At 37.0% G+C, this 21,998-nt stretch overlaps 1 protein-coding gene across 1 annotated transcript in view; it reads left to right on the forward strand.

Moving 5' to 3' along the window:
* galnt9 (polypeptide N-acetylgalactosaminyltransferase 9) overlaps positions 1-21,998 on the forward strand; it is a 90,284-nt gene that overhangs the window by 18,159 nt on the left and 50,127 nt on the right. The window contains exons 3-4 of the mRNA XM_084413330.1: positions 12,356-12,522; positions 19,542-19,716. Of these exons, the coding sequence (XP_084269456.1) occupies positions 12,356-12,522; positions 19,542-19,716 (342 nt within the window). The remainder of the gene's footprint in view (positions 1-12,355; positions 12,523-19,541; positions 19,717-21,998) is intronic.

Consider the following 21,998-nt stretch of genomic DNA (forward strand, 5'->3'; position numbering starts at 1 on the left):
GCAAACAGTTGTTGATGTGTTACTTGGCTAATGCTTACTAGGAGTCATCCTCCAAAGGTCTTTGATGTCCAGAAGGGGCAGTGCATTGATGGCCGTTTGTCTTTAATGTATATTTAATTGCAAATCTTCAGGATACGTGGTTCTTCAGTCTCTCTGGCCGAAGGTCTAATTGATGTGTTTTCTCAAACTACAAAGGCCGTATATTTTATGCAGGCACAAGAAAAGTAGTCTCTTAAAAAGGTCAAGCTGACCTTAGCTCAAACTACTTGAGGCAAATGAATTTACCACAAACCAAAGAAAACAAATCAATATAACTACATCAATGAGCCATTTTATTATTGACTCAGGAAAAGATGATGCAGGAAACTGTATAAGGAGATTGAACAATCACAAATGAATGAAATGTATTGGCACATTGAGTGTAGGGCATTATAGAGAGTGTTTACATTTTGAGAGAACGCGTATAATAGAATCAATGGATTGTTCTTCTTTTGAGTCTTTATTTAGCAGGAATGAGATCAAAAGGCTGTTGAGATCTATCAACACTCCTTCTTCTACTGATGAGATGTTATCAGTGAAAACATGGAGCGGTGACAAGGCAAATGTTTTTTTTTAGCTGAGGTATATGATCACAATCAGAAAGTTGCTTCTAGACTGGAACCAGAATGGAAAGGAAGTGTTAGAGGTTAATGTGAAGTCTTATGGAGAGAAATGATTCAGGGAGAGGCAGTGGGAAAAGAGAGAGAGAGAGAGATGGGAATACGTCTTAATCTAGGTGTCTGTTTCTGTCATGCTTTGTTCCAGGTCAAATTATGATAACTGGACAGCCAGCTTTGGCTCTATTTCACACGGATGAGTCCATCTCTCATCTTGTTACAGCCTGCAGCTGCCTGGCCCTGTCCAGCGGTACAAATTCAGACTTGAGCAATGGCCTAGATTGCAGATAGTAACTAGAGCAATGAAAGTGTAACATTACTTATGGTCATGAAGCTAAATGAATACACAACATAGCGCAGCCCACGTTGTATGGAAAAGCATCTGTGTCATTTGAAATGCACATACAGATTCTTTTGGTTTAATGAGTCAATAAAACAATAAATACTGCAAATATTTATACAGTATATATATATATATATATATATATATATATATATATATATATATATATATATATATATATACATACACAGTTTTATTTATACAGTGTATATATATATATATATACATACATACATAAGCATATACTATTATGATCACTATCATAATATTGTCATAATCAATAGGCTATATATATATATGTAAATAAAGATTGTTTAGCAGACACTTTTATAAACTACAGCCTAAAAAAAAGTCAAATGATCAATTCTTGGACTGCATGATTATGGAATATTTATTATATCAGCTAGACTGTACTAAAGCGAGCATGCAGCTATGGCTAACATCCAGTGCAGAAAAAACAAAATATTATGATAGTTTCAACAGTGACAGCTGTGCAGATATCATTCAAAGATATTTATAACAGTCCTCTAATACCATGTAGTTTTGCAGCCATAGCAGCATAAGGAAGGTTTGATTGATCAAGCCATTAAAGCATTTTTTTTCTCCTTCCCAGCAGGTTGCTGTTATTCCAATCCCTTTTTTTTTCTTCTTTTTTTTCTCAATTGCTCATGCAAAGCACTGTGAATGCAAAACTGATGTCACCAGCCATATTTTTCCACAAAATGTGCATGAATACATCAAATAAATCCAAGTAAATCCTTCTATGTGTTATCACAAAGAAAAGCATCGCTGCGTTCAGGTGAAATAGCAATTGTGCCAAAACAACAGTGCAGTCACATCAACGCTTGAAAAACAAGCCTATTTTTAATCATTTGTAATCTTTAATTGAGTACAAATATTCATAATATTTGTTAATATTATTATTATTATTACATATTATTATTCATGTATATATTATGTCAAGATGGGGAAGAAAAGACTTTCACATCTTCCGTTTCATGCTGACTTTAACTTCAATAACCCTGGCTTAGTCTATTTGTATAGTGTAGTCATTGTTTGCATATAGTTTATAGATAGAGCGGGAATTTGAGATTTTTTAACACCTAATATGAATTGTGTTTTTGGATATCTTTGGATTAAACCTACTTGGTGTTGCATCATTTCAGACTGACTGTTCTCCACCTGCAGTTAAAACACTGAACATCACCATTACTGACTCACTAAGACTACGTGGCTCTTTCACACGTGTGAGTGTGTGGGTGCAAGTGTGTAAATTCACACAGGGAAAGCTGTTGCTCCAGATTGGATGAGGGGATTTTCACCAAGGGGGGCAGAGCCAATAAATATTATCGACTGGCAGAAGGGGGATCAAGGAACATTATCCATGTTTTTAAGGGCGGGAAAAAAAGATTAGTTTTTTTTTCTGTTTAATGGGCTTGAGTAACTCTTGAGTAACATCTTAAAAAAACTGTTTTTATGCTGGTTTGTCCATATACTTTTATATAAATAAAAAAAATTTGGGGGCCTTGTTCATGATGAGCAGAATAATTTTTTTTTGTAAATCCATAAATCCATTCATGCATAAACTGTTGTACTGAACTCAGAAATTTATGTAAGAATGTTTTTGTTTTGTTTTTACATCGATTTACACAGGAATCATTCTGCTCTTTTTCATGATGAAGATCCTTAACAATAAAGGACAATTTAAAGCTGCTGTAAGCAATTTTAGCCTAATGGGCAACTAGCTCACTTCTGTACTCGCAGCATATGCAGAGATGGAGTTTGTTCACCTGAGCTGCTGAGACACGCTCCGCGCATGTACATTATAACAGTGCAACACTTCGCTATGAAACACAAAGCGTGTCAGACTTAATATGCTTTCCCAAATGAATGTTATTGAAAACCCAAACAAACAGCACACGCAGAGACACATATCGTGCAGCATTTACTGCGAATGGATCTCTGAGACGCTGGAAGAAACACGTAACCTGCATGCATGTTAATAATTAAAGCATCACGTTTCACTCTGAAACCCTCACCGTATATATTAATTTAATTTAATATAGCATTTAACCCGCCAAAGTGGCTAGTGGGAGTGATTATGTTACACGCCACTGCTGAAATCCACCTGCATTTGGTGGGTTGGCAGGTGTTAATGTCAAGTCCTGGTTGTGTTGGAGCTAAACTCTGCAGGTAAATGGACCTCGAGGACTAGAGTTGCCATGGAATCAGACCACATCTCATCCCTTCAACTGCATACCTCCTCTCTAAACCTCCATCCTTCAAAGTCAATGCTGCAAACCCCAGTGCATAGTATGACTGACGGGTAGAGGTGCGACTCCAGGATTTCTGATAGGCTATAACACACAAGCCATGGTCAGATCTTTTTTGCCGTTTACAGAGCCTTGGGCTAAAACAGAGACTTTTGTGATTTCTCTGGACACAGTATTTCTGTGATGTCTGTCAGACAGGGACATTTTATGCTTGTTATTTCAAAAAAGCCTTCACCGTTTAACATTCCGCATAAAAATACCAGTATTCGTGCTAGAGTGATAGTGCGGTTGCATTAGACTAGGCACAGTTGCCTACTGACCTCAGATCTTACAGGAAAATCATTTATGGAGGTTGTAATGAAAGAAATTCTCATGCATATGGCCAAACTCATTGTTTTAGTGGACCATTAGTCATCTGTGATCTGTAATTGTTGTCTTGCAGTATAAATGAAAAAATGTCCTCATCTGAAACACTATATTCAACTCTTCAAAATGTAGATAGTTCTGCAATATATATACATACTGTTATATAATATATATATTAGGGATGCACCGATACCACTTTTTCCAGAACCAGACCGATACCGATACTTTCTTTTTTGGTACTTGCCGATACCCATGCCTGTATTTTTACTGCATTTGTAATTTTTTTTAATATATTAGGTATAGAAACCAAAAGAATATGAATCATATTCGTTGATTTAATTTTTTTATCAAATATATACTTGCTTCAGTTGTTTCCATGCCTGTTAAAATGTATTGTACAAGCCTCTGTTACTTTCACTGTTCATTCTATTGCTCTATAATATTTTATCTTTCATTTACATTTACATTATTCATTTAGTAGATGCTTTTATCCAAAGCGACTTACAAATGAGAACAATAGAAGAAGTTAAACTAACAATAGGACAAGAATATGCAACTGCTATGACCCTTCCTAGTTTAATCTAACTCAGTACATGTATTTTTATATATATATTTTTTAATAAATAGATATAGAATAGAAGAGAAAGTGTTAGTATTAATAGATCAAGTGCTGCCGAAAAAGATGTGTCTTCAGCCGTTTCTTGAAAATGGCTATGGACTCAGCAGCTCTGGTTGAGTTATGCAGATCATTCCACCAGCAGGGAACAGTCAAGGTAAAGGTCTGAGAAAGAGATTCTGTGCCTCTTTGAGATGGCACCACAAGACGACGTTCACTTGCAGAGCACAAGTTTCTGGATGGCATGTAGGTCTGAAGTAATGAGTTTAGGTAAAAGGGAGCAGAGCCAGTGGTTGTTCTGTAGGCAAGTGTCAGTGACTTGAATTTGATGCGAGCGGCAACTGGCAACCAGTGCAATTTAGTGAGGAGAGGAGTGACGTGTGCTTTCTTCGGCTCGTTAAAGACCACTCTAGCTGCAGCATTCTGGATCAGTTGCAGAGGTTTGACAGTGCAAGCTGGAAGACCAGCCAGGAGAGCTTTACAGTAGTCCAGTCTGGATAGAACAAGCGCTTGGACAAGGAGTTGTGTAGCATGCTCTGATAGGAAGGGCCTGATCCTACTAATGTTGTATAAGGCGAATCTGCAGGACCGGGCAGTTCTAGCAATGTGGTCTGTGAAGTTCAATTGATCATCAATCACAACTCCAAGGTTCTGGCTGACCTGGAAGGAGTTATGGATGACGAACCAAGCTGAATGGAGAAGTTGTGGTGTAGTGTTTGGTTGGCCGAGACCACAAGCAGCTCTGTCTTTGCAAGGTTTAGTTGAAGGTGGTGGTCCTTCATCCAGCCAAAAATGTCTGTCAGGCTGGCTGAGATGCGAGCAGCTACCGTTGGATCATCAGGCTTGAATGAGAGGAAGAGTTGTGTGTCATTAGCGTAGCAGTGATAGGAAAAGCCATGTTTCTGAATCACAGATCCAAGTGATGACATGTAGATAGAGAAGAGAAGTGGTCCAAGCACTGAGCCCTGAGGCACCCCAGTAGCTAGATGTTGGGTCTTAGACACTTTACCCCTCCAAGACACCCTGAAGGACCTACCTGAGAGGTAAGACTTGAACCATTGGAGTGCGGTTCCCGAGATGCCTTTCGTCTTTAGGATTGACAGAAGGATCTGGTGGTTAACTGTGTCAAAGGCAGCAGACAGATCTAGCAGGATGAGAACTGAGGATTTGGAAGCTGCTCTTGCCAGTCTCAGAGCTTCAATTACTGAGAGCAGGACAGTCTCAGTTGAGTGTCCGCTTTTGAAACCAGACTGGTTGTTCTCCTGGAGGTTGTTCTGTGTAAGAAAGGAAGATATCTTGTTGAAAACAACTCGTTTTTGCGACGAATGGAAGAAGGGATACCGGTCTGTAATTTTCCAAACGTGCTGGATTTAGAGTGGGTTTCTTAAGCAGTGGGGTTATCTGAGCCTGCTTAAATGCTGTGGGAAAGGTACCAGTGTGAAGAGAGGTGTTGATGATGTGCGTGAGTGTGGGTACAACTGAGGAAGAAATGGCTTGAAGTAGATTAGTGGGAATAGGATCAAGCGGACAGGCAGTAGGGCGATTGGAAAGGAGGAGTTTGGATACTTCTGCGTCTGAAAGCAGAGATAAGGAGGGTAGAATGTGTGTGTTAGCTGGTAAGATGTGCGTGTCAGTTTGTGGTTTAGTAAATTGGCCGCTGATGGTGGTTGTTTTAATTATGAAAAGTGTGGCAAAATCGTCTGCTGTTAGGGTTCATGAAGGGGGAGGTTTGAGAAGAGAGGAGAAGGTTTTGGAAAGCATGCGAGAGTCAGAAGAATTGTTAATTTTGTTGTGATAGTGAGTCATTTTAGAAGTAGAGATATTAGCAGAGAAGGAAGAGAGGAGGGATTGATAAAGACCAAGGTCAGTAAGATCTTTCGATTTGCACCACTTCCTCTCTGCACCCTGAGTTTAGAACGATATTCTCGGAGAACATCAGATAACCAGGGGGCAGAGGGTGTGGCGTGGGCTGGCCTGGAGGAAAGGGGACAGAAGTTGTCCAAGCAGGACGTTAAAGTGGAGAAAATAGTATCAGTTGCACTGTTAGTGTTGAGAGCTGATCAGGTGGAGGAAGTGTTGATGAGACCAAAGAGGATAGGCGAGAGGGTGAGAGTGAGCATAGGTTTCGCCAAAAGGTGACCTGTGGAGGAGTGTGTGTTGTGTTCTGAGGCAGGTTGAGAGTGAGGAGGAAGTGATCTGAGGTGTGCAGCGGAGTGACCAGTGTATGGTCAGTGGAGCAGTAGCGCGTGTAAATAAGGTCCAATTGGTTACCTGATTTGTGAGTAGCCACAGTGGATACTCGTTTGAGATCGAATGAGGCAAGCAGAGTGTGGAAATCAGCAGCCTGAGGTTTTTCTAGGTGGATGTTGAAGTCTCCAAGAATTATGAGAGGGGTACCATCCTCCGGGAAGGATGAGAGTACCACATCAAGCTCCTCCAGTAAACTGCCAAGCTGACCTGGGGGACAATAAACAGCTACAAAATGGATTTTAATAGGACTAGTGATGGTAATGGAATGAAATTCAAATGAGCTGTTGTCCAAGTCCAAACATTTGAGATGAGAAGACCAGTACCTCCACCCCTTCTGGTCAGGCGAGGGGTGTGTGAGAAAGTGAAGTTAGTGGAGAGGGCAGCAGGTGTGGCAGTGTCCTCTGGTCTGATCCAGGTCTCAGTCAGTGCCAATAGGCTGAGACCTGAATGACTAGAATTAGATGTAATGAAATCAGCTTTGTTTACAGCAGACTGGCAATTCCAGAGACCAATAGGAAAAGAGAACAAAGTAATAGAAGACACCGGAAAGGTACGCAGGTTGTTAGGTTTGTACTGCCTCCTACGTGTGACATTTGATTTACGTGTGTTAGTAATAGTAGGGATTTGAAAACACATAGTGAAAGAGAGGTCACAAACAAATAGATCAGAAGAAAAGTTGTAGAAGAGAAAGGAAACAAGAAAATAATACTCAAGTGCCTTATAAAAGAGTCAGTAATAAAATAAGATCAAAGATACAAATGAAATAAACAGTGCTTTTCAGGTGTGTGTATGTGGATGTGGATGTGGATGTATTGTTGTAGTGTCTGCACATTTTAGAATATATACTGTACCGATGCTCATTATTAACTAATACCAGTTCAGTGCAATATTGATGCACATATATGCTTTTATTGTCTTGGTTGTATGTAATTTGATCCATTTTTGTTCAGTATACCTTTTTTGTGAGCAAACAACTTTGGTATTCTTCAATAATGTGATTGCCCAGAGAATTTTAATCTGCTAAATGCCAAACCTAGACTCTGTAATCGTATTTTATGAAATATAACCTATTCCTGAGCTCCGTAATCCTCAGCCATATTAAAAGAGCTGAGAGTAAAGTCCACACAGGCAGGAGCCTCATGCTGTTTTCCCAGGGCTCAGGATGGATAGAGGGAGGGATTTCACAGTGAGATGTTGATCAAGAACTTATGGTTGCCATAGTAACAAGTCTGCATTTACAGTGTGAAATAAAGGCTATATTGGCATGCCTCAATTTTCCCCACAAGATACGGGTACATGTGGGAATGAATTTAGGGGCTTGTCAGTCTTTGTCAATAGCTAGAATGCAGTCAATATGGGAATATTTAACTAATCTTAAATTTTGAGACTTAAGAGTTGTATTTTGTAAGGAATAATTCACGACGGGCCGTTGAATTATTAGAAAAATAATGCATACCCGAGGTGGTAATCCGGCCATAACACAAAGCATTAGTTTTAAATAAATCAACAGGTTACCACACCTCAAAACATTGTTCAGATGATGTATTTCAAGACTTTTGTCAGGTTTTTGTCCTTAAAACACTCTTGTGTGTAGGACTAATTTCTTATGCATCTCATCCCAGGCCTCCGTTGCTAATTCCCAAATGTAATTTTAGAGCTAGTAACGGAGGCTTCAGCCACTGATAGCAGACTAATGCAGTTATTAATGCAGTTTGAGAGAGAGAGAGAGAGAGAGAGAGAGATTGTTTTGATAATTCACAAAGGTTTTGTTTACAAAAATTCATCTTGTTACAATTATATAGCCTCAAAAAAAATCAAAAATCAAAATAAACTTAATATAAATCAGTAAAGTGTGAAAATTAATTCATCTTCAAAAATAGCACATAGAGCATCATTACAGCTCCAAATATTTTCAAAGGAAAGCAGATCATCAATACATGTATAATAATAAAAATCAATTAAGATTCTAGATTGTACCAATTTAAAAAAAACAATACAACAATGTTTTGTACTACATCCTGTTCAATTTTTTCAATTTTTTCTCCTGCTCAAATAGATGGCCATTTTTGCTTGTCCCACCACAAAATTAAGCAGTTGACACACAAACTTTTTCTTTAAGACATATTTACATCCTAAAATGAAAATCTCTTGTGAGAATACCTCATTGCATTTTTTAAAAACATCTTTTAAAACAGAAAACAGTGGTTCAAGTCTGTAACAGTTTAAAAAAGCAGGAAAAATAGTTTCTCTGTCATCACAAAAAGGACACTTATCAGTGCTATTTAAAACAGAAGTAAAAGCATTGACTGCAATAACACCATGAACAATTCTCCATTGTAAGTCTCCTGTCTTTTTGGTCAAAGGTGGTTTGTAAAAGACTCTCCATTCTTTTCTTTTTTTTCTTCATTCAACTAAAAAAAAAAAAAAAAACACGCCAAGGTGTATCTATCCTATTATTCAACTTTTTCTTGTTGAAACCACTTACACAGTATTTATACAAAAGCTTTTTGTCACAGGAAAAAAAAATAAAAATCAACACTTAAAGAATCAGCTTATTCAAGATAAAACCCAGTGCACCTATCCACCTTAAGAGCAAAAATCAAAACTGGAAAACACTCTTCCAAGTCTGGATGACACAGTTCGTTTTTATAGTCAAATAACAAAAGTCTCTCTTGATCACTTATAGCAGAATCCCACATCTGAAGAAGTTGTGCTATAATGCGAGTAGTATTGATTCCAAGATATCGAGATGTTGATTCCTTGTTTTCAAAATCAAGTCCAGCTACTTCCAGCAAATGGCCAAGAGTCACTATTTTGTTGTCAATACGTGCTTTGTTTAGTCCGGGAAGGAAAAAATAGTTTGTTAAATCCAAACGCTTCCCATGGATTAAAGGTTCTTCTAATAGCCAGTAAAGAGATTTTGAGTCTTCCACTTTTTGAAAAGTAAAAAGATTCCACACTTATCCACAACATAGGAAAACCTAATTACCCAACCTATTCAAAATCAATCTTGCTACAAACTAATTCGAGTTAAAAACATCTGAAACAGTTCAAAGTCTTTGCACAAATTGTAATCTAAAAGCAGCTATTTTACTTTGCAGATGTATCAGTCCCTGACCACCTTCTTCTTTGGAAAGAAATAAAACACTTTGCGGGACCCAATGCATCTTATCCCCAAAAAAACAAACAAACTTTTTAACAAAGTTAACGGGGATCTAGACAAGCAAACTTGTGCCACAGCGAAGAAGCCACTAAATTATTAGCAATTAAAGCTCGCCCTCTAAATGACATTTTTGGAAGCAGCCATTTCCATTTCCCAAGTCGACCTTTAACTTTCTCAATTATACCCTCCCAGTTTTTTTGTGTAACTACTTCATCTCCAATAAAAATTCCTAAATATTTAAAACCAATTTTTCCCCACTCCAGGCCAATAGGAAGGTTTGGTTTATCATTTTTCCAATCCCCTATTAAAAAAGCTTCACTTTTTTCCAGTTTATATTAGCAGAAGATATATTTTTTAAAGTTTGCAACAAATTTAACAGAGCCTGAATATCACTTTGTCCATTGATACACACAGTCACATCATCCGCATAGGCCGACAGTATGAATTTATTCCCTCATTCTGCTCAAATTACACCTTGAAGTTTACACCTTATCTGATTTAACAAAGGCTCAATTGCTAAAGAATATAACATTCCAGATAATGCACAACCCTGTCTTATGCCTCTAAAAACTGTAAGAGGAGTACATAAACCACCATTGACCTTTAAAATACTCTCCACATCATTATAAAGGACTTTAATGTAGTTAATAAAACTCTCACTAAAGCCAAATGCATTTAAAACATTCCATAAAAAACAATGTTCTACCCGATCAAAAGCTTTTTCTTGATCTAATGAAATAAAACCACAAGTTAGGTTTAGCATCTTGGAGACTTCGATAAGATCACGAATAAAAGAAATGTTGTCAAATATCGATCTACCTGGGACACAGTAGGTTTGATCAGGATGAATAACACTGTCCATTACATTAGCCAGTCTGTTAGCTAAGACCTTCGATAAAAGCTTGTAGTCGGCGCAGAGCAAAGAAACTGGACGCCAACACTTTATGTCTCCAAGATCTCCTTTTTTGAGGCAACTTTGAGGCAGTTTACCCCTTGCCAGACTGGTATTCAAGACCTCTAGGAGATCTTCTCCTATTGTTGACCAAAAAGACTTGTAAAAGTCCACTGGTATACCATCGATGCCTGGTGTTTTTCCAGACACCATCCCTTGAAGTGCCTTCTGTAGCTCACTCATACTCAGAGGACGAGTAGCCCTTTTCAAAGAAAAACTCACCCTCATTTTCTAGCTCTATACAGCAACTTCACTTTTATATAAATTCTCATAAAAACCAACTGCCCTCTGGCAAATATCCGAAAGATCTTTCAAAAGAATTCCAGCAAAGGATGAATGTTTCTACTTTGACCATTCTTTTTTTCTAAATTAAAAAAGAATTTAGTTGAAGCATCCATTTGATTCATATTTTTAAATCTCGACCTCTGTCCTGGAACCAAGTAGATCAGCCAATTGTGTTTTTTTTTTTTTTTATCTAAAAGTAAGTCTAAGAAACCTCTTGTACCAGTAGACTCTGCCAGTTCTTGGAGTTTTAAAATATCAGCCTCCAAATAAACAAAGTTGCTTAATTTGTGCTTTTCCTACATCCTACATCCTACCATTGTTGTACAGAGTTATAAAAACTGAACATTTGACCATTCAGTGGTCAGAAAAACTAACAGGTACATTGTGACAGTTCCTTATAACATTATAATGGTGTTTGAAAACGTAAAATCGGTCCAATCTTGCTATATAAATGATTCATGATTCTATCACGCACATGAGTCCAAGTATACTGTTTTTGCATGCCCTTTAATCGTCTCAAAAACATCACACAGTTCATGCATCTTAACAAATTGAATAAATCGATTTCTAGAAGATATATGAGGTTCTAAATGAATCCTGTCTAGATTAGATTAAGTGCAGTTAAAATCACCTCCCAAAAACAAAAACTCTTCTTGATTACATTTTTGTAACACAGACAGTACACAATATATTTAAAAACAACATTCTCTCTATTGCGGAGACAGGACAGTACACACAAATAAAAACAATAACATTCTCTTACTTTTAAAAGTCTACCTTTTACTATTTCTTCTACTTGAAAAGAACGTGGGTTAAACTTTTGGGCAACTCCACTACTAAGTGAAGTATTATGACTTAAAATCAAAAGACCACCCCACTCTCTAGCCCAATCAGAAGCATTTTTTAGATCACTATGAGTTTCTTGCAGCATCACCACATCTAACTTGTTTTGTTTCACAAATTCATAAATTTCCATTCTTTTCTTAAAATCTCTAGCTCCATTAATATTCAAGGAAGCAATATTAATTTCATTCATTTTTAAAAGAAAAGAAACCCACGCATCACGTTTGGCTTTTTAGCTATTATCATTTATAAGATCAGGGTTTAAAATTCTTAAAATTTTCTTTAACTGATAGATTTCTTTGTTTGTGATCAAGCTTTCCACCATGAACATCTTGGTTTTGTCAACAAATTGTGACACCTGCGCGACACACCGGTCTCTCCATCTCCATTGTCGTCGCTCATCCTTTATGCTTCCTCTCCTCCGTGAGAGATACGAGACCGGTGCGTCGCGTAGGTGTCGCTCATCAGTAATCACGGCCCTCGGCCTCGTCCTGCTCGCCACAATGGTCAATTGGGATTTTTCCATCATTAAAAATGTTAAATGCCCTCACATTTATATATACATATATAACCTGCAAACTGAATACATTGATGTCTGTTTTCTCCAGGTGTAAGCAGTTGACCTACCCCGATGACCTTCCCCAGATCTCCGTGGTCTTCATCTTTGTGAACGAAGCTCTATCTGTCATCCTGCGTTCTGTTCACAGCGTGGTCAACCACACTCCGGCACACCTGCTCAAAGAAATCATACTGGTGGATGACAACAGTGACAGCGGTAAGGACACATCCCTCTGCGATTTATTCATCGCTTTGTTTAGTCTGAAACGAATGCAGCTGTTAAATGTTTACCAGTTTCTCCTGTTGCTCCAGACATAAAAGATTTTATAAAGAAAGTGTACATAAAATGCTGTGTAAATAAACACATCGCGACATCCCAAGATAAAATATGAGTAACCTGTTTTGGAATGCAGCTACAGTCTGTGTTTTGTCTGAGCAAACAAACCTTTTTGTTGCTGGGTTAGAGACAGAGCTTAAAGACTGAGAAAAAGAGGAAAAATAAACAGCAAGAGACAAACACCTCGAGAGTAAACCTTTAGGTGTGTACTCTTGCACACAGCTCCGGGTTTATAAATAATCTTTGAAAGAAAAGACAGATCGCTCTTTTAAAAGAAAAGACATTCTTACTGTTGCAACTGATACTGTGCATTTCGCAGTCATTGTATCTGGTCAGATTAGACCAGTATAAAAGTATTGATACAAATAAATTGTAAAAATGTTACTGTGACAGTGACTCAAATGTTCTCAAAATATATATATATTTTTTTTTTTACAATTTAACTTGAAAATGTTTTCTGTGTCACATTATTTATAGCAGCCTTAAAACCGTGCAAGTAGAGCAAGATTCAATCACTCTCTTCTAGAATCCTTTTCATCACTGTTGGGTATAGTTCATTTGAGTGCAGGTTTGGCTTGGGATCATAGAGGTTGTAAAGAGGGCCGCTCATGAGCACCCTTCTGAATCATAAAATGATAAATGGGATACCCTACAGGCTTGTGGAGCTCATGGACACGCTTGAGCGAAGGCCATGAGACCAAAAGTCTGCATCGAGTGTGCCATTTGACACAGGGCCAATCTCTGATGCATTGTTCGGAATTCATTTTAGCAAATTGGTTCATTCTGAAGATTAAAATGAAACATTTTAAATCATTTTCTCTGATTCTCAATATTTGATCAAAAATACAGTAAAATCACTAATATTGTGAAATATTATAACAATTTAAAATAGCTATTTTGCTATTATGATTTCTTATGTAATATATTTTAAAATGTAATTTATTTCAGTGATGGAAATGTTCAACAACTATTACTACAGTCTATGCTGATTTGGTACATTTCTTATTACTATCAATGTTGGAAGCAGTTTTTGCTGCTTAATGTTTTTGTGAATATCATTAAAAAGTTTGAGGTCAGTAAGATTTGAATAATAATAAAAATTTTATTCAGCAAGGATGCATTCAATTAGGTACAGTAAAGGCAATTATAATGTTAAATAAAATAAGTGCTGTTCTTTTAACTTAACTTAACTCTAAACTTTCTATTCATCAAAGAATCCTGACATTAATATATAATGGTGTCCACAAAAAAATAAAACAGCAAAAAATGTTTTTAGCACTGAATAAGAACCATCATTATTATTTGAAAATCAATAATTCTTGATAATACCTGAGCACCAAATCAGCATTTTAGAATGATTTCTGGAAGATCATGTGACACTGAAGACTGGAATAATGATGCTGAAAATTTAGGAATGAATTACATTTTAAAATATATTCAGATATAAACAGATAGTAATATTTCACAGTATCACTGTATTTTTAATCAAATAAATGCAGCATTAGTGAGCACTTCTTTCAAAAACATAAAAAAATCCTAATGATTCCAAACTTTTGACCGATAGTGGATGTATTATATATACCTTTTATTTTATATATATATATATATATATATATATATATATATATATATATATATATATATATTTGTATATATATATATATATTTGTATATGTGTGTGTGTGTGTGTTGACAAAATGTCCCTTTAGCAGATAGACATTTTTAAAACGGCAGTACTTCTCAATCTTGTTTGCGAACACAAAGAGATACCCACACAGGAGCAGCGTTGTGAAGAACAGATGACTTGCAGTACCACTATCTTCCCAATTTACTGTTATCTCACACAGTCAGCTTCTCTGGATGCGGCGTTGACCATTTCTAATTTCATATGCTAATTTCCTGCTGATGTTTCAGCTTCTTCTAGCTGACATTAAACTGTTAACATGCAAAGGTTGCCTACTTGACCTTTTCTCAGCGCTGTAGCTTGTCGTCTCTGGTTTAGCGCTCACGCCCCAAAAAACGGCTGGAAGCACAGACACCCTCAACACTTGAATAATGAATTGACCTTAGCGAGCACGTCTCTGTCTCTCTGTCTCTTGTCCATTATGAAGATATTTAATAGAGTACCGTACTCGTGTTACACTGTTCACTGAAGCCAATAAGGTTTTTGTCCTCCTTTTCTTTCCCTCCATCATCCCTGTCTGTTTGGATTAATCTCAGCTGAATCCTGTTATGCAGGGTAACATTCATCCTCACCTTGTGAATAATATTAAGGGACATTGCATCTATTTTTTCTCATCTCATCAGACATGGAGTTGTATTGCGCCCTTGAAATTCAATTCATTTAGACATTGCTTGTAAACAGATAATAATGTGTTTCAGTCCAAATTTTGGCCTTTTAGATGAAGAGTTTGTTTAATACGTTTCAAGGACGTTCTTTTATTTGAGGTTCCAGCTAGTAAATGACATCTGGATTTATCCCTAAAAGCAAACTACTCATTTAAAATCCTAATACATTTGGAATTTAATTGTATAATTAGCCAAATTCTATAGATAACATTAGTGGTGAATAGTTAATGCAAAAATGAACATTTTATCATCATTTACTCACCATCATGTCATTCCAAACACTTTTTTATTCCATTGAATACAAAAGGAGAATTATTAGAATTTTCATTTTTGGGTGACCTATCCCTTTAAGCTTTACTTTTACACAAGTGCAATGGCACACACGTAGACATGTGCATTCATGAGGAAAATGGCTTTCTTTAATTACATTAATTGCTATTCCAGTGCCATATGCAGCCTTCACTATTTATTGCGTGTGGTTGTATATCAAGGCAGAGTTCTTGATGTATGCAGATGAAAAATGATAAAAACCCTATGTTGATTAAATAAATCAAAGCAATCCCTTTGCCATAGCTCATTTATCTGGATCAGTATGCATTTCAAATATTTTCATAATGCTCAATTTTGACCTGCTGTGTTGCGTAACTTATTTTCGCTTTTCTATTCACAGTATGATGGATGGATATTTGTTCTTTATTGATTGAGGAATTTATAAAATATTTCTGCCTCATGATTCTTAATTTCAGTATCTCCCAGAACGCACCAGAGGCAATCTTATAACTTTTCACAACACATTTGTGTGTGTGTGCGTGTGCGCTGTTCAACACAATTGCATTTTGTGCCCGCCCTAATGTGGCCGTGTTATAATAACCAGAGCATAGCTGACACTAAAAGCAGTCAGCTTTTTATTAACATATTTATGTACTATACATTAACATTACATTTATTAATTTAGCAGAGGCTTTTCTAAAAACCACTCGAGTGAATCTCACGGAAATAAGAAATGTCCAAATCAAATTAAAAGGAATTTAAACATTACATGTAAGAATATATTATTAAATTACTTTTTTATCTTTTATATAAAAAGCAAATCCTGCATTATATTTTCTGCATTTTTATTTTCCTGACAATCAGATTGAAATTTCTCAGTAGCTTGCTGTAATGTGAAAAAATCTCATTCGCATTTCAATTATTTAATAATAATAATAATAAAATTATATATATATATATATATATATATATCAAAGTATAATATATTAGTATGCATCATAATAATATTTGTTGTCCTAAATTGCATTTATAATTTATTTATAATAGTAATGAAAATGAGATCTTTTTTTTTTTTTTTTTTTTGGTTTGTTTGATTTTTACATTACACTAATGAGAAATGGGATCATCCATCAAAGTAACCATAATCTTAAAGCAATCGTAATCTTAAAGTGCCCCCTATTATGCTTATTCGGATCCTTTCATATAGTGTGTATTATACCGGTTTGCGAATGTCAAGGTCTGCACATTTTCAAAGATCAAAGTGCACGATAATTGGAGTTATTATCTCCTAAAAGAAAGAACTGATTCTGAACTGCCTAAAATAAGTCCTCGGTAATGCCAGTCTTACTTCCTGCACGGAACTGCAATTGTAATACATTTGCAAATGTCTACTTTGACCAGCCCTCAAACAGTGTAGTTGTAGGTCCGGGCTGTCGACATGTCGAGAAGACACTGTTTTCTGCGCTGCGAAAGCAAATAAACTTGGTGTACAATTCCAAAGGATCAGGACCTGGGCTCAAATTGATATGAAAAAATGTACGCCATTGTTAATGTTCGTATCACTGTGTCTACAAGTGCTAAGAAAGCTCAAGAGCTGAAATTTAGATATGGTAATGGACGTTTAATTTCCAACACGCGTTGTAAGCGGTAGATCAGTCACAATAGACTGGGCCATCTGAACAATCAGAGCCAATAGGCTCTCGGAAAGGAGGGGAACAGAGAGACAGAATCCTTGATCGAACCATTTCAGACACTGTAAGAAAAGAAGTGATGCTGCAATGTATAATGTGAGAAAATTAAATCGTTTTTTGGCCTACTTTAGGAGACAAAACAACATTAAGAACTTTTAAAATAACATAAATGGGCACTTTAATACATATTATATAATATTAAAGTAAACAGTCATACTTGTTCTATGGCCTATGTGTCCTATACATGTTTATGGGCAAACATAAAAGTAATGTAAAGTAATTTCAAATCATATTCTTGGGTGATTAAGTCCAGTTTCAAGGGTTCCCATTGCACTGAAAGATTGAAATGTTAATCGTTCTTCTGCGCTGATGAATGAGAGGGGGAGGTAGTTGTGTGCATCAGTGCCTTAAAGAGTGCTCTGTTCCTCCTTATTCCTCTCCCCATAGAAACTAGAGCACTCAGCAACCTGCAGGAAAGAGCCCAAACACTCATCTATCTTTCTTGAGTGTGTATATGTGTGCGTGTGTCTCTCTGAGTGTGTGCGTGTTCTCCTTGCACTCCATTTGTTTACTTCCTAGAGTTCTTATTGAATGAGGACAGATAGCTAACTCTGAGAGACTAAAGGAGTGGGGAGATGCAGGCAGATTTATTTACCATGTCATTTATAGTGCCACTAAAACCTTCTTTTTTCTTTTATGCTGTACGTTTATCATCCAGGAGTCTGCTCAAGCCTTTTCCTTAAACCTGAATGTGTTTTGTTTGCTCAGATTCATGAGCGTAAGGGTCTAGGGGTGTTTCTTCCGATTTTAGCCATGTGGACTTCTGAAAACGCATTCAAACTCTCACTAATGTTTAATTTGTTTACTTTTATGTGGATGTACAGTAACTATATCACAGAAGAATTGCCGGTAAAACGTTATTTTATTGTGTCCCTGTTAGACATTTTATGTGTAGTTACTATAGTAATATCAGTCAATTATGCATAGTGACACCAAACTTTAACCCTAACCTTTATTATATAATAAGTATGTGAAGTTAATTGTATAATTACACTGTAAGGACACCTTAAAGTTTAACCAAATTGTCTTTCATTTCCATCACAGCTCAAATTCTGAGATGTAAATGAGGGTGATGAAAAGGACATTTTAAACATTTTGAGAAACTTTTTAAGAGACAGCATTTAACAGTTTGCATTATATGTATCTAAAAACATACGTAATGAATAAATTCACACTTTTTGCATAATTTAACAAAATTGCAGCTTGATGAAAAATATTTACCATGATTATGTTTACCTTGATCCATTTTATTCACACATCACACAACACTTCACAAAATTTTTGTCTATTTGGAGAAAAATTTCACACAAAGAATGATATTTCACTCTTTGTTTAGAAGATTAGAATGTGTAAAGGCCCTTGCACACTGAGTTCGTAATTCGCGCCCGAAATTTTCGCGCGTTAAAAAATAAATACGACCTCACGTTATGTTAATCACACTTGTACACTGCCTCCGAAACTTTCGTCCGTCAAAAAAAAACTTGCTTTCCGTAGCAAGCATTTTGAATGGTGTTTTGACAATTCGCCTTTGGCTAAGCCACACCCTAGAATGTAGATTGACCAATCACAGCGCAGCCAAGAACGAGCTCCCACAGAGGTCCGACACTTTTTCACAGCGCTCCATTGACTTTAACACAGGCGTCTCATATTTTTGGTCTCGGCAGGCTATTACCGTCGTAGTTTTATCAAAAATATGGTTAAACGTTGTGCCTGGGGCATTTGTAACACAGATACACGTTTTCCAGAGAGGTTGGAGGGGGGTGTCCGTTTTTTTCCCTTCCCAAAACCGAAGTCAAATCCTGACAAGTGTCATCTTTGGATTAAACTGTGTGGACGTCCTCACAGTCAGCTAAACCCCTCAAGGATCAACAAGCACACTTTTGTGTGCTTTAGGTACATTTTGCTTTTAACCTTACTGTGAAGTTATACTAGTTAGACAGTTTTATGCTGTTTTAGGTTATGATTTCAGTTCTCTACCATAATTAATGAAGAATCAAGGTGCAAGCAAGCAAGCTTAGCGATAGTTTAGTTATCACCTAAGTCAGGATTGTATGTTTTGACTAGAGGCTGGATGTTAGCTAACTTTGTTATTCAAGATACAAACACCTAACGTTAATGTTACAGACACGCTGTTGTGGTAGTTTTGAAGGTGAATAACGTTACCGCCACCGTGTTGACACAGTCGAACAATATGAAGTTGTCGGACGTAGCAACAGTAACTAAGGGGGGCGGGACTTAGCCAAAGGTGAATTCAGAGCCACCAAATCACGAAAGCGAAAAAACGCATGCGATAATTTCGGACTCAGTGTGCAAGGGCCTTAAGTTTGTTGGACTGAATCAATAACCATTATTAATCAATATCTTAACAATAAAGTCTATGCATAAACGTAACAAACAAAAGAAACGCAAAAAGGCATGAAAAAGGCTTTACAAAACAATTTGACCTTCATATAATAAATGGACAGATGTCGAGATCCCTATTATTGACGTAGGAAGTTTGGCTTCACATGATCTGTTTTTCTCTCGTAGTGGAGCTGAAGTTCAATCTGGATCGTTACGTGAATAAGCGATATCCTGGCCTGGTGAAGATCGTGAGGAACAGTAAGAGAGAGGGACTCATTCGGGCCAGGATTCACGGCTGGAACGCAGCCACTGCTCCTGTTGTGGGCTTCTTTGACGCCCACGTGGAGTTCAACATGGCCTGGTAAGTGGGATTCAGTCTTTTATTATTTTATGAGGCATTGTCTCGCCACTCAGAGTATCACTGGGATGCTTCTTATTACAAAGGCTTGATTTATCAGAGAATATTCATCATGACATCAATGGGAGCTTAGACTTTAGCGAAGAGAGCTGCCGGATGGATTTTTTTCTAAAGCATCTGTCAAAAATGAACTGATAGATTAATGATCTCCGAAATGGATGAATAAGATGTGCCATAAAATATATAACATTTTTCCTTTTTGATGATAATGGGCTGCAGGTATTTTCAAGCTGATGTATGCCGTTTTTATTGTTATAAATTTGATGCTGCACCAAAAATCAACCTTTGGGCTTATAATAAACTTTGAACAAACATAGTTCAGATCTAAACACTGATGTCTGCAGTAGCGAAAGTAAGCTTTTGGCGCTTCAAATACCGATTGTATCGATTACATTGATACGCCACTAGGTTAGGACAAGTGACTATTAAAAAATGTGTTTGTCATTGAATCATTGATTCAAGCAATTTGCTCAAAAACAACAAGTGCATTTTTTATGAATGAGTCATTGGGCCCTATCTTGTACCCAGCGCAATTGACTTTGTACACCTGGTGCTATTTTGCAGTTCCAGAAAACAATTCCTAGTCTAAAGTCAGTGGCGTGTTATTCAGATGCTATTTTAAGGGCAACAACGCGCATACACTTTGCTTCTCTCATCTACACAAACGCAGCAGTTGCCATTTTTGCAAACCATACATTATTACAAGGAAAAATATTCCACACGTGGGAAATCATTGTGGTGTCCATGAAGATGTGAAAAAATAGGCATAAACTAGCTTACAGATTTACCTAAATTATTATACGCCTGTTTAACCAAAGCTAATTTGGGTGAGTTTCTCCCATCCCCATGCAATGTCACTTCTCTGTCTTTTACGGCCCTGACAAAAACGTCGGTCTCCTTGGCTGTGAACCGCTCCTGGTGTGCGCCTGGCAATCCGCCATGGAACAAGCGCTCCTGCTTTTAAAGGGAATGTGAGATGACGCTCTGATTGGTTTATTGCACGTTACGCCCAAACCACACATATGAGTAATGTAGCTACTTCAGACCAACCCATTTTAGATTAGCGTCGGGCGCAAGAGTCATTTATCCCGCCGGAATAATAGCAACAGCGCCCAAGACCCGCCCACAAAGTTACTTGGGTTTCGCGTTTGATACTTGCGTTTCAGATCGTTAAAATAGGGCCCATTGAATCATTCAAGAGATTTGTTCAAAAACGCTGATTCATCCAGTAATGAAACGAGTGACGTATTTTTGAGTCTTTGAATCATTCATTCGTACCAATGTTTTTAAAAATAATTAATTCTTATTAATAGACTGCAGCAATGAATCATTTGTCAGAACCTCTAGTAAATTGTTATTTTATTTTTGTTGTCTGTTTAGAATCATGGGAGAATCGTGATCTCTTTTTGAAACCAAAAAAATCGCGATTCTCCAGAATCTACCTCTACAGTCCAGGTAGAGGAATAAATCATTGTTTGTTGCCTCCAAAAACACAAAACAGCTCCGATGTGCTGAGCCTTGCACTGCCAGCCCGCACTCACAATCCTTAAATGAACTTAGGCATCCTTCATCTGTCACCTCCATCAGCTCAACAGCAATGAGTTCTCATTAAGGCCTCCCATTATGACCTCCATTGGGGAATTATGGATTAACCATTAATGAGCTTTTCCTCTTTGTTCCACAACATAAACATTTAATGGAGAGATGATCACTGAATGAGGCCACAGTCTCAGCCACATGATGCTGAATCTGCGGTCAGAAAGACAGAAGATGCATACAGTACCTTGTTTTGGAGCCAAAATTAAATTTGTTTCATTATCGCTTCCCTTGTGCAAAACTTGGATTGCTCTTTCATTTTAAATGGGTTTTGCTTCTGTGTGAGCTCCAAATTTCAAGGTGTGAAATGAGACAGTCGGAAATGAAATGCGTTTTAGTGTTTTATTTAAAAGGGGTCATATCATAATTTATTATTTTCTTCCTTAAGCGTTCCTCTAACATTATTTTTTTAATGTAATGGTTTTCATATTGATTTTCCACCCTCTGATTGAAATAAACAGTATGTGTTTTGCTGCTGCGCCTTAAAGAAACACCCTCTTCACATGTAAAATGAGCAGAAGTTTCGAAAATTAGTCATGTATGTCAAAGGATCAAGGAACATGTGATTCCTAATGATATGGCACCTGTAACATACTGTTACCTTTCACAGGGTGATCATATCCAATAAA

The sequence above is a fragment of the Rutilus rutilus genome (assembly GCF_951802725.1).
Source record: "Rutilus rutilus genome assembly, chromosome: 7".
Taxonomy (NCBI): Eukaryota; Metazoa; Chordata; class Actinopteri; order Cypriniformes; family Leuciscidae; genus Rutilus; species Rutilus rutilus.